This window comes from Hippopotamus amphibius, chromosome 5 (genome assembly GCF_030028045.1).
Source record: "Hippopotamus amphibius kiboko isolate mHipAmp2 chromosome 5, mHipAmp2.hap2, whole genome shotgun sequence".
In the NCBI taxonomy this organism is placed as follows: Eukaryota; Metazoa; Chordata; class Mammalia; order Artiodactyla; family Hippopotamidae; genus Hippopotamus; species Hippopotamus amphibius.
The window spans coordinates 144003404-144015741 of NC_080190.1; the positions used below are offsets into that span (position 1 = coordinate 144003404).

The 12338-nt window shown below is 35.3% G+C and overlaps 1 protein-coding gene across 4 annotated transcripts in view; it reads right to left on the reverse strand.

The window, feature by feature from the left end:
• The window catches only part of ANGPT1 (angiopoietin 1), a 266903-nt gene that overhangs the window by 77188 nt on the left and 177377 nt on the right, over window positions 1–12338 (reverse strand). For 3 of the 4 annotated variants that reach the window (XM_057736145.1, XM_057736149.1, XM_057736147.1), the window contains one exon: window positions 2003–2235. In XM_057736145.1, coding sequence (XP_057592128.1) covers window positions 2003–2235 — 233 coding nt within the window. The remainder of the gene's footprint in view (window positions 1–2002; window positions 2236–12338) is intronic. The other variant, XM_057736146.1, reaches the window with a different exon arrangement.

Genomic DNA, 12338 nt, shown 5'->3' on the forward strand with positions numbered 1-12338 from the left:
TTATCATTAAAAGGAAAATAAGTGTCTAGAGGTCTGAAGTATTAGACAATTTCTGTCTCACTCTGTAGTATTATTATTATTTTTTGGATATGCTATATCACAGAATAGACATAGTTACTTTTCTCATACCCTGAGTGGATGCTACGGGTAGCATCTATCAAGAGTGCCATCATAACTATTCACGACTGAACTTGGTGTACCCCCCAAAAAAGATAATAAAAAAATAAAAAAAAAATTAAAAAAAAAAAGAGTGCCATCATAACTATTCAATAAATTATGTTTCTTGAATTGGACAGATGTTTGGTTGCCTGACATTGTACCTAAAGACCAAAACTAGCCAGGAATTTTAAAGTCACCCTCCTGCCTCCAAAAGTTTAAAGACATATTTATTAGACAAATACTTAGAAAAGAAGTGAAATTATGATAAGTAGGCAGACATATGAGCTCTGTGAGAATCACCAGGGCTTGATATTTCTAACATTATAAAAAAAAGAACTACTCAACTCTATGCGCATTACGTCTCAGGATGATAAGAAAAATATGTTTTCAATCTTTCCCCAAATGTATTCAGTTCAATATGAGAATAGATATGTCTCATATTAATACTTAATTTCTAAATACTCATGAGCTCTATTAAAATTCTCTGGCAAAATTCTACCATGCTTTTCTTTCAGGGGACTTTAACTCAAGGTTTTGGCAGGCTCTAACTGATTAGCAGGTTTTTCCCTTCCCAATCACATTTCTGAACACACCCAAATAGAGCTTTGGGAACTCACTGTTTAAAAAATATTCTTGACAAAGTATATTAAGGGCTTGTTTAGACTATCTAAAGGAGATATAACTCAAGGTAATGGAGTGTAATAGAGAAATGTTAAATGTCTTTAAAACAAGATCACTTAATATGGAGTTATCCTCTATATTCATATCTATTCATGACAGTATGGAGCTGAGCTATTTTTTCAAATAGCTCAAGTCCACTATTAAATTAAAGGAGCCCCCAATTATGTGTATTGCATATGCACAGTGAACCATTACATGAATGGTCACATAAGTCACAACTTAACGATAACCATCACTCTCAGATGTAAGTGGTGTTCTCTTTCACTCATCACCATTTACCGTTCTGTGTCCACTCACAGAAAGACTGATTAGCGAGCAGAACTACAGAAGATGACCTTAAGCTCCAAACTTTGAAGAGCTATCCTGAGGTTCCGGTGAGGTTCTGCCTGACGTGGACAAGTGCACACAGAGGTATTTACTCAATAATTGGTGGGTGGACAGATGGACAGATGAATGGATGTCTTCTAAAGAGACACAGGCCTGCAATATTTCCAATGGTTAAATGGCTCCAGATATTCTAGTGATATTAAAAATTTGTATTTCTACTGTCATGAAGACACACTAGAATAAATCTGCCCATACGTCCTGGTTAGGTCTTCTCCACATAGGACTGCATAAATAATCTTAATACAGACTTTTAATAACAATTATATTTGTTATATCGTTCTTCCTCAAAACTGTTTACTAGGAACTTCTATATAGCCTTTTCTCTGCAGGCAACTCTTCCCTCTCCTCCTCCGCAAAAGAAATAGTTTTAAAATGGGAACTCTCCTGAAACTCTCCTAAGGGCTCTGAACTAACCTTTAATATTGGCCAATTTCTGTCCTGTATAGTTAAGTGTCTAACACCATGATACCACATATTCATCCATGACAATATAGTAGATTTTATTTAAGGCTAAAAAGACCAGGAAAAAAAAAAAGAATTTAGAAAGTTCTTTTAGAAAGATACTGAAAATTCATGAATTCAAGCTTATGAACACTTTCTCTGAAGTTAAAAACAGAAAATTGTCAGTGTAAACCTCATGAAATGCTTCTGAGAATAAAGTTTTCCTGTTGCTTCTACACAGCAATTGATGCAACTTAGAAAGTTAAATTGAATATTTGCTTGTTCCATATTAAATAAAATATTTACCATACCAAAGTAAGGAAGAAATTCTTACCACCTTCTTTAGTGCAGAGGTTGACAAGGTTATGCACTATGTCCATCAGCTCCAGCTGCTGCTTCTGAAGGACACTGTTATTGGTGGTGGCTCTGTTCAATTGTTTCTCCAGTTCCTGGATTATATATGTTTGACGAGTAACCAAGCCTTGAAGATTCTCTTTCTCTTCCTTTAAAGTGTCCAATTCTTCCTTGTGCTTTCCCTCCATTTCAAAGATTTTATGTTCTAATAAACTACAAGGAAATGAAGATAAGATTTAGTTTTAAAAATACTATGCAAAAAAACTGTGATTCAACTAGTTCCTGAGTTTATTTAAAGTGAGAAATTTTAGTTAGGTATTTCACCATGGAAATATTTTTTAAGTGAGAGACTCAAAATTATATGTGAGTATAAATATATATATATAATATATATATATGTTTTATATATATAAATAAAACACAGGAGTGACATACACAGCACGTGAAATGAAGAATTATTAGATCACTTATTATTAGAGTAATGTTTATTTCCTGGGGTGTATCTTATATCCAGGGTAGCTGACTTGGACCCTGTCTGGAGAAATTATAGTATAATTTTCATTAAGGAAATTAGTCCAATAAGAAATAGAAACAGTAGTTCAGAAAAAAGAAAGTATGAACAAAATATAGATATTTACTTTGCTTCATTCATTTGGGATTCTTGAAATGTTCACAGTGATTAAATCTCACAATAGTTTCATGACGTCAAGGAATAGCATATTGATGAAGAAACCACAGGACCAGAAAGTAAGCTATCTAATGTCACAACGAATTACATTTCTTGGGATTTTTGATACCTGGTCCTGTATCATAACCACTAGCTTATTTCATCTCTCAATCTAAGCTTCAGGATAAGGCCTAAAGTCACTGCGAGTTCCAAATCACTGAATAATTGGTTCCGGAAAGGAAGACTATGTTAGGCTGGTGGCATGGTCTTACAAAAGGACTTGGGAAGCTTTGCTCAGAGTGATGCAGTCTTCAACTGAGAACCTTCCTTCTCTCAGAACTCTTCACAGGATACTCCCCTTGCGTATTACACATTAAAAATGATAGAGAATGCAGAAGCATTCCTAGCAACTGACTGGAAATAAAAAGCATTTATATTTTATAGAGTGTATAATATACTAGTATTCCTCAGAGAAAAGCCTTATTCAGTTTTCTCAGTTCTATTTTCAGAAGGTTCAACCAGTCCTTAGTTTACAAGGTGTTATTCAAATGTAACATACCAGACCGGGCACTTAATTTACCTTGGAGAAATATAGCACTGAATCATTCCTATAAGTTTTCAAAAAGGAGACACTGGGGAGTGTTTTAAACTTAATACTTAACTCATAAAATAGAGCATGTTTGAAGAGCTAAATTTTCCAACTCCATGTAGCAGCAGATGAGCTGGAATATCTGATTGTCTGTAACACAGATTAAGAAGTGTGGAGAGAACTGCTAATGGCAATTCCAGATCTTTGCCGACAAACCTGTCCTCCAAGAGAATGTGTCCCAGAACATGAAAGGAAAGTTGCCTATTGAACCAAGACTGAAAAACACTGGGATGCTTCCATGTATAAGACCTTACTAATGTATAACACCTTTGGTAGCATGCCCAGAATGACATATGAAGACTTCACATTGAGACCCACTAGGGGCATGATAAGAAAAGCCACACCTCTATTTTGAGTTGCTTTCATTCTACAGGACAGTAAAAGGATCCCTGTCCTAACTGATTATTAAGCAAACTGAATTTGGATAGATCTTGGGTATAATGATTTGGGGAAAATGTGATGGTCATTTATATTTTTTTAAATTTTTGGAAATGAAAAATTCATGCAAGGAAGTCAGAGTCAGATGAAAGAGAGTATCTCTAAAGGAGTAGGTATGATTCACTGTCTTTTAGTGTTTTCTTCTGTGTCAATAATCTGCTGCTGGAAAAGTTAGTAGTTAAAAAAACAAACAAAACTAAACAAAATAAAACCAAAAGCCTTTTTATTGGTTAAAAAGTTTATCCCACCCACTGGTTAAGTGATTAGTGTACTTGCTATGGATGTCAGAGGAGGTTTTCTCTGTAACCATTAATTTTTGGCCTTCAGATCTGAGAATTAACCACAACGGATGCCTTAGCTCATTCTCAGTTTACTTTTTAATTATTTTTGTTTCTCTTCCTAGGGTTATGATCAGATGTTAAATGCCCATAAAATAGAGTCAGTTAACTTATAAGAAAATTTTCTTTTAAATTCACAAGAGTTATACTATACTACCAAGAAAACCTTAGAATTAACTGTAATGTAAAGAACAACATTTGGATGTGTAGTCATAAAATACTGGATAAAAATTCTGAATTACCATTTTGTTCCTGAAATAAGATAAGCAGTGGCTTTTCATTTTTCCTAATTAGTAGGTAACATTCTGGTTTGGAAAATATCATGCTATAGTTATAACTTGCATTTATTAGTTACTAAGTGCCAACAGTGCTCTCAGTACTATGTAAAATATAAAATGAACACTATTACTCCTCTAAGGATTTATTTTCAGAGAGAAATGAAAGGAAAAAATGAAAGAAAAAAAAAAACAAAACCTCAAATGAACAAAAGCAGCCATCAGAAATTTTTATTTCACACATAATACTTTTTTTTTCATCTGTGTTTTTCCACTTTCTCCTTTTGATACATTCTTTGTTCAGGAAGACATATACTAAAAGATGGCTACTATCTGAGATGTCAGTAAAGGAGTGTTTTGTTTGTTTGTTTTGTTTTGATTTTCAGGATATTTTGGAAAGAACTGAGAATAGAAAGTTGATCAAAGAAGTCCTGGTGCCGGAGGAGAAAATTCTCAACACTGGCTTGTGGAAGAAAAGGCCTGCATTTCCCAAGTGTAAAAGGAGTATACATTTAGCATGTTGGAAAGAACGTTAATTTTCATAATTCACCAAACAACCTTAATGCACCATGACTACCAGGTATCAAAAGATATCAACATAGCCTGTCATCTTAAAATAGATATTCATGTAAAGAAGGGACTGTTCGGGGAAGTAAAAAGCCTGCTGTGCATCAGACATCTCACTGGATTGGGAATAAAATATATGCATTAAAAAATAATATGCATACAAACTATAAGCAAATTGGAGACGTCTCATTGTTTCCCAAATGGCAGATCTTAGCAGTTAATTATCTCTTCCAGTCATTTTCTCATCTCATCTCTTCACTTGAATTCTCTTTAATAACTTTTGTACTCTAGTAAATTCTCTATTAACTTTACTTACTAGAGATACTCTTTATATTAATGACAACGTTTTAGACGTCTTCAGCCAAAATTGATATCTTTTTGACACTGCTCATTCCTCCCTTCCATTTTCTCTTCATATTTGGCTTCCAAAAATACTATTCTCTTTTCTTTGATACCTCTCATCCATTAGTTATCTACATGGGAAGTCAGCCCTTCCTCACTATTTCCAAACTGGCTTGTATCCAAAACTCTTCTGCCAGAAAATATTCATATACTATCTCTACTTACTAATCACATTGTCGTAATACACTGTTTTAGTTGTGTAGCATTTTAAAACCCTTATCTCCTGTGATTCTTAAATAATATAGTGATACAGAGTGAGCAGATATTAAAAGCCCCAGTTTACAGAATCCAAATACCCTGTACACAATTGTGTACACACTGTGTCATGACCAAAATAAAAAGCCACGTCTTCTAACTTGTCACACTAGAAATCTACCTATGACAACCCAGTGCTATGAAAACTAGCTTTAGTGTCTCATCTCTTTGATTTAGTGTAACGTCATCTCTACCTACTTCCACCCACTTATATTTCGCCAAGAATCAAGGCATCAACTTAACATCTCTCTACTATTTGCTGCTCTCCATCTGGTTATTTTTGGGAGCTTGTCTTTCACAATATTTCCACCTATCCATCTTTTCCATGTATAAAAAAATTTCTTTGCCAAGCCATTTTTTAAAAAAAATCTGAACTGAGATTTTCCTAAGTACCACTCTACCTTAACCTCTCTGCCATTGAATTGAATTTTCTTACTCAATATATTGATCATATCCCATTTTGTCCTGAGGCCTTTTACTGGTTCTTTTACATTTTCCCTATCCAGGTCAGTTGGGAGAGGCCATCTCAGCTGGGCACAGAGACTTCTATATACAAAGGCTGATCTCAAGGACAACATGACAGCCCGCGGTAAAACTCAACAGGCAAAGTAGTCATATTTTCCTTGATGACAGCCTTTAGCAACAAGTTTAGTTTAGGTTTAAATGCATAATCCAAAACCTGGATGCTGATTCCAAACTGCAGTGCACAATTTTCCAGAGTGCATTTGGTATATTTTTACTAGGCATTCCACCGCTAAGAGTTCTACTGTCAAGTTTTGTGGAAGCCTAAATTAAATAAATAGTTTTATTATGATGCATCCTTTAGGATTAGTGTTCTATGGACTACAACTTATGAAACTGTGCACCTAAATCTATTCAAATTGAACTTGAAATCCAAAGACAGAGTTTCTCACAGGATTCTCAGTACTTCCTGTTTCTCATCTTTCTGGAAACACTTTGAGAAGAGACATGCATCGAATTTTGGCACTTAACTTCTAGTTTGAGGCAGAGGTGCACTTTAATGAAGAATAAAATAAACAAAATAATCTAGGCCTTTAACATCAGTAAAAGGTTCTAATTGAGTGTACACAAAGCCCTATTTGAAGCTTTTGGTTGACTTTATCCCCTAATTTTCAGTCTGCCTCCTCCAACATATCTTATTGGAAATATTTCAAATCACTGAACACATCTTGAAACTTTCACGGAAAAAGCTCTCCCTTTCAAATTGTTTCCCACAATAGAGTTCTTATCATAACAGCAACTGAATTCACAGCAGTGACACTTGCCTAAGCTCTATGTGTGTAAATATAGCCCTCAAACAAGGAGGATGTTAAAAATATAGAAACCTTCTCATTTTCATCTGTCTGAATCTCCTTACAGATGTTTCAATTTTTAAATTATTTTTAAACTGTATGGTGTCAACATGTGTTGCAAATATGGTTTTTAAAGAATGATCTCTTTCCCCCACTCAAACAGGGGCATAGTAAGTTCAGGTTAAATTTATATTTTAAGTTTCTAACTTGATTACAGTAAAATTTCTCTCAAAATATGAAGTTAAATATTTCTGTAATTCAAATGTGGAACAGAAGCATAGATCACTACAAGTAAACATTGCCAAATAAATTTTTTAAAGTTTGGGATAAATAAGAATAAGCTAAATATATTGTGGAAGCCACAAACCAATAAGAAAAAATATATATACACTTCATAACATAAAAACGTAATTCCTATGTAAAAAATAGACTGAACAATAAATGACAAACGAGAAAATATTTACAACATATACAACAAAATTTTAACCTCCATTAAAGAGCTTGTATAAGGAAATAAAGATATTAGATAAACAATCTAATAGAAAAATGAATAGGCTAGTCACAGAAGAAGAATGCAAATGGTCAATAACCAGGAAAAGAAGCACAATGTACCCTCTCGAGTAGACAGGAATAATAAACTGGCTAGTAAGGTTTTGGGACGTTAGGAAGCCCATGTATGCTAAGCGATAATGTAAAATTTACAGATACTTTGTTAGTATCTTTGAAAATTTTAAATAATCACATAAAAATTCTACTAAATTGTAAATTTTAGTGCATCTCTAGCAATGAATGAGGTATATCTGTATATAGTTACATGTATAATATATCCATGATAAATTGTTATAAAGTAGAAATAAACCCAGCATTTAAAAAATAGTTACAGGGGCTTCCTTAGTGGGCAGTGGTTAAGAATCCGTGTGCCAATTCAGGGAACATGGGTTTGATCTCTGCTCTGGGAAGATCCCACATGCCCATGTGCCACAACTACTGAGCCTGTGCTCTAGAGCCTGCAACCTACAACTACTGAGCCCACGTGCCACAACTACTGAAGCCTGCATGCCTAGAGCCGTGCTCTGCAACAAGAGGAGCCACCGCAATGAGAAGCCCGTGCACCACAACGAAGAGTAGTCCCTGCTCCCTGCAAGTAGAGAAGGCCTGTGTGCAGCAACAAAGACCCAACAGAGCCCATAAATAAATAAATAAATATTTTAAAAAATAGTTACAATTTAGACAAATACACACATATGATATAAATATGTAGTTGTGCATATGTGTAATTATAAATGGGTGTGTATCTCTATAGGCACACAGATAAATATGCACACTCCATATACACATGTATATCTTAGCATACTCATTAAAAAGTCTGGAAGAATAGGCACCAAACTGCTAATCTGTTAATGATGATTCTCTGCAGGGGGTGGAGGAATATGGAATTAGGAACTTTGAATTTCAATTTATATACTTGTATACAATTTAACATTTAAATCAGTTAAATTTGTGTTGATTTTTTATTAATCAGAGAGATGTAGTAAACAGTCATGAGTCTAGAATGGTCTGAGAAGATGCTGTCTAGAGATGAAAAAATTGGGAAGAATTAGCGAACCTCAGAATGTGGACTGATACCCTTGGCTGCCATGCAATTGGCTTTTGGGGATGCAAAATAGTGGTATAAAAGCCATCTGTATTTTATTTACGTTAAGAACAATGAATATGTTTACAACATTTAATGTAAAGTATATGCTCTGTGTTTTCCATTAAAATATTTTTAAAATTGTGTGTGTGTGTGTGTGTATGTGTTTGTGTGTATATATATAAATGACATTTGTTGGGACATTTGCCAGTTCACTTGCCAGTTCATCAGTCAACATTCAAAAAGCATTTAATACTATACATAGTGTGTGTAGAGAACTGTGCCTGGGAGCATGACGAGACAGAAATAAATAAAACACAGTCTCTGTGTTCCAGACACAGACACACACACACACACACACACACACATTACAGTGTGATGGGATAAGTGAAGTAATGGGAGGGAAAAACAAAGTGTTATAAGTTGTAGTGAGCAAATCTATTTGGCAGAGTCAGAAAACGTTCTTGGAGGGGGTAATATCTGCATTGAATTTTTTTTTTTAACATACTTTTTATTTTTTAAATTTATTTATTTATTTATTTTTAGGTTGCTTTGGGTGTTTGTTGCTGGGCACAGGCTTTCTCCAGTTGCAGGGAGCGGGGGCTACTCTTCGTTGTCATGAGCGGGCTTCTTATTGCAGTGGCTTCTCTTGTTTCAGAGCACAGGCTCTAGGCACGCAGGCTTCAGTAGTTGTGGCATGTGGGCTCAATAGTTGTGGCTTGCGGGCTCTAGAGTCGAGGCTCAGTAGTTGTGACGCAGGGGCTTAGTTGCTCTGAGGCATGTGGGATCTTCCCAGACCAGGGATCAAACCCATGTCCCCAGCATTGGTAGGCAGATTCTTAACCACTGTGCCACCAGGGAAGTCCCTGTACTGAGTTTTGAAGGGACAGAAATTTGTGAGTTGAATAAAGAACTACAAGGCATTCCAGACAAGGCAAACATCAAACATGTCTGAAAAAACATCGTCTTCAATGTGATACGAACAACTAGCATGATTAAACATTTACTATGTGTTTCAAGCACTGCACTTAGTGTTTTATATGCAATAACTCAATCCTCACATCAACTCCATGCACACCTATCATCATCCCTATGTTACAAATGAGAATACCAAAGCACAGAGAGTTTACACAACTTGCTCAGTCACACAAATAATATGTGGCAGAGTCATTTACAACAGAATTAAGGCAAACCCAGGCAGTCTGACATCAGAGCTCCTGTTCTTAGCTATTAGACCATACTTATAAAATGTAAGACTTCTGAATGTAAGGCTATAAAATTAGGAGTATAATGATCATGGGACCTTGTTTCATGCTAAAGATCTTGAACTTTCCTCAGTCCCTTACAGAGAATCAGAAGAGGTTGGGCAGATGCTATCTAGAGATTTAAAAGTTGGGCTGAACTAGTGTATGTAGAGACCTAAAAATGTAAGAAAAATAATCTGACTTGAATTTTAGAAAAAATTTTGGCAGACTTTTGGATAGGTTTGAGAGACAGAAGGTGTAAACCTCGCAAAGAGGTCACTGCAATGGCTGAGACAAAAATTAATGGGATTCTGACCTAAGACGGAGTCACAGTAAATAGAAAGAACAAGATAGATTGGAAAAATATTTAGAAGATGGAATAGACAACATCAAGAGTGACTGATGAGTTGTGATTTTACTTTAGTATTCTGTAAAGAACTTATCAAATGGAGGATAACTTTAATTAGAAAGACTGTGACTTAACTTTTCATTTATTTAGGCATATTAAGTATTAAAAAGCAATATTTCACTATTCCATTACAATCATTTGTTAGCAAGGTATATTTAGTATCTTGAAATTATAAACACTGCAATCACTTAAAATTAACTTAATAACTTCCTACAACCTCTAGCTAGAAGACAGATGAAGCTTGTCACATAAGTTCAGTGAATTCCCAAGATAAAATAAATAGTTTATATTTCCTACTCTTGTATTAGAAGGAACAAACAATGATCTATAGGAATAGGCCAAAAACAACTGGCCTTTCTTCGATTTTGTATTTGATTATGGTAAGAGGATAACCTGACAACTACATCAGTTAATCCTGAGGCTGCATCACATTGGAGGAATATTTTTATAATAATTAAGACAGAAAATCATCATGGACTTGAACCCTAATTTTGCCATATATCAGCTGTTGGTCATGGGCAAGTTACCTGTTTGACTTTGAGTTTCCTTATATAAAATGAAAATAACAGTAGATACTTTGAGGACTAGCTGCAGGATTAGCAGTATTGTATGTAAAGCACCTGGCTCAGATGTTCACCTGCCTGATATTAGATAGCTAGGCAGCAGATAATTTTGCTGAAACTATGTCAGAATGACCACCACTTTTGTGCCTTTACTTCACTCTACATGATCTTATTGAAGATTTCCCTAATCTTCATTCTGCATATGCAACACAAGTTTGATCAAGAAAGCTCAAGGTCTCCATCTTTGTACAAATGGAGTAGTGATTTTTCTTCCTGTAAACCCTGGTGAGGCAGAAGAATCTCTTCTAGAATATTTTTTTCACCTGGCTATGCTCCAATCTTGGAAAAAGTTGGGGATAAGTCAGAGATGGACAGGTGCCTTGAAACCTGGTCAGCTAACTAAACCTTTACACCAAAAGATGCAGCTACATATTTGGTTCAGCTGAAGGAATTGCATTATGATATCTTTTCCTGTCTACCTCTCTTTTCTATTTTTTGGGGAGAAGTGGCAGGAAATATACTGGAGGAATCCAATAAAAGTTAACAATTACATGTCTCACCTTGTCATACCAACCCTCTGTGTGTGGTAAATATTAATGTTTCCTGTTTCCTGAGTTCTTGATTGTATAATTTCAATTATATGGGCCAGTTACTAATCTCTTACTTCTAAGTGCTATTTCCTTGAGGTAAAGAACAAAACCAAGTTTTGAGATTAGGATAGCATCCAATTAAAAAAAAATCCTTAAAAAAGCAAACTGAAAGCTTCTTGGAGTCACCCCCAACTAGACTGTTAGGAAAACAAACAGCAGAGCAAGTGTTGTTAATTCTGCTCTTGCTTTGTGCCTTTGGCCATTTAGGGGATAAAGAAGTGAATCTAATAAGGCCAAAATTCTGTTTTCAACCCTACAAGTGATGCGTTTAATTTGTCAGGATGTAAATCAGTAGGACCTCTCAGCATGGTTGTGTAGTATAATCCTGTACATAAAATATTCCTCCATGTTCTGCCAAAGAAGTGGTGGACCCTCTGAAGGGCCAGTTCACTGACTTGGCAGCTGAGGCCCCATTACACTCAAAACTGGTAAGTCACACACCCAGACACAACCCCTGACATTCCTTGGGGAGGAAGCAAAGCTTAATTTAGATAATCCCCTTTGCAAAGTGTATTAGCTGATCCAAACCAGACCTGGCCGACTAATGGCATGTTGTTCTTACATTTCAGAGATGCCTCAATGTAGAAACAGCTTCTTGTTGCATTTGGAGGATTAAGATTCATTTAAAGAATAGGGAGGGATAATCAATAAACTATTTAAAAATATATAAAGAGGTTCGTGCTTGACCTTGACCTTCTGGCCACTTAAATGGTGTGTGTAGGGGGGGCACGTTTCTTTGTTGCTCTAGGAAGACCTTGGCAAAGTCCCTCCAATTCCATTTCACATATAAAAATAAACAATAACAATAAACATAATAGGGAAAGTATGCTGTGTATCACAAATGGGTACTTCTGGCTTATATAAAGAAAAACACTTTTTTCTAAGTGGTTCATGGAAAAATATGCCTGGTTTA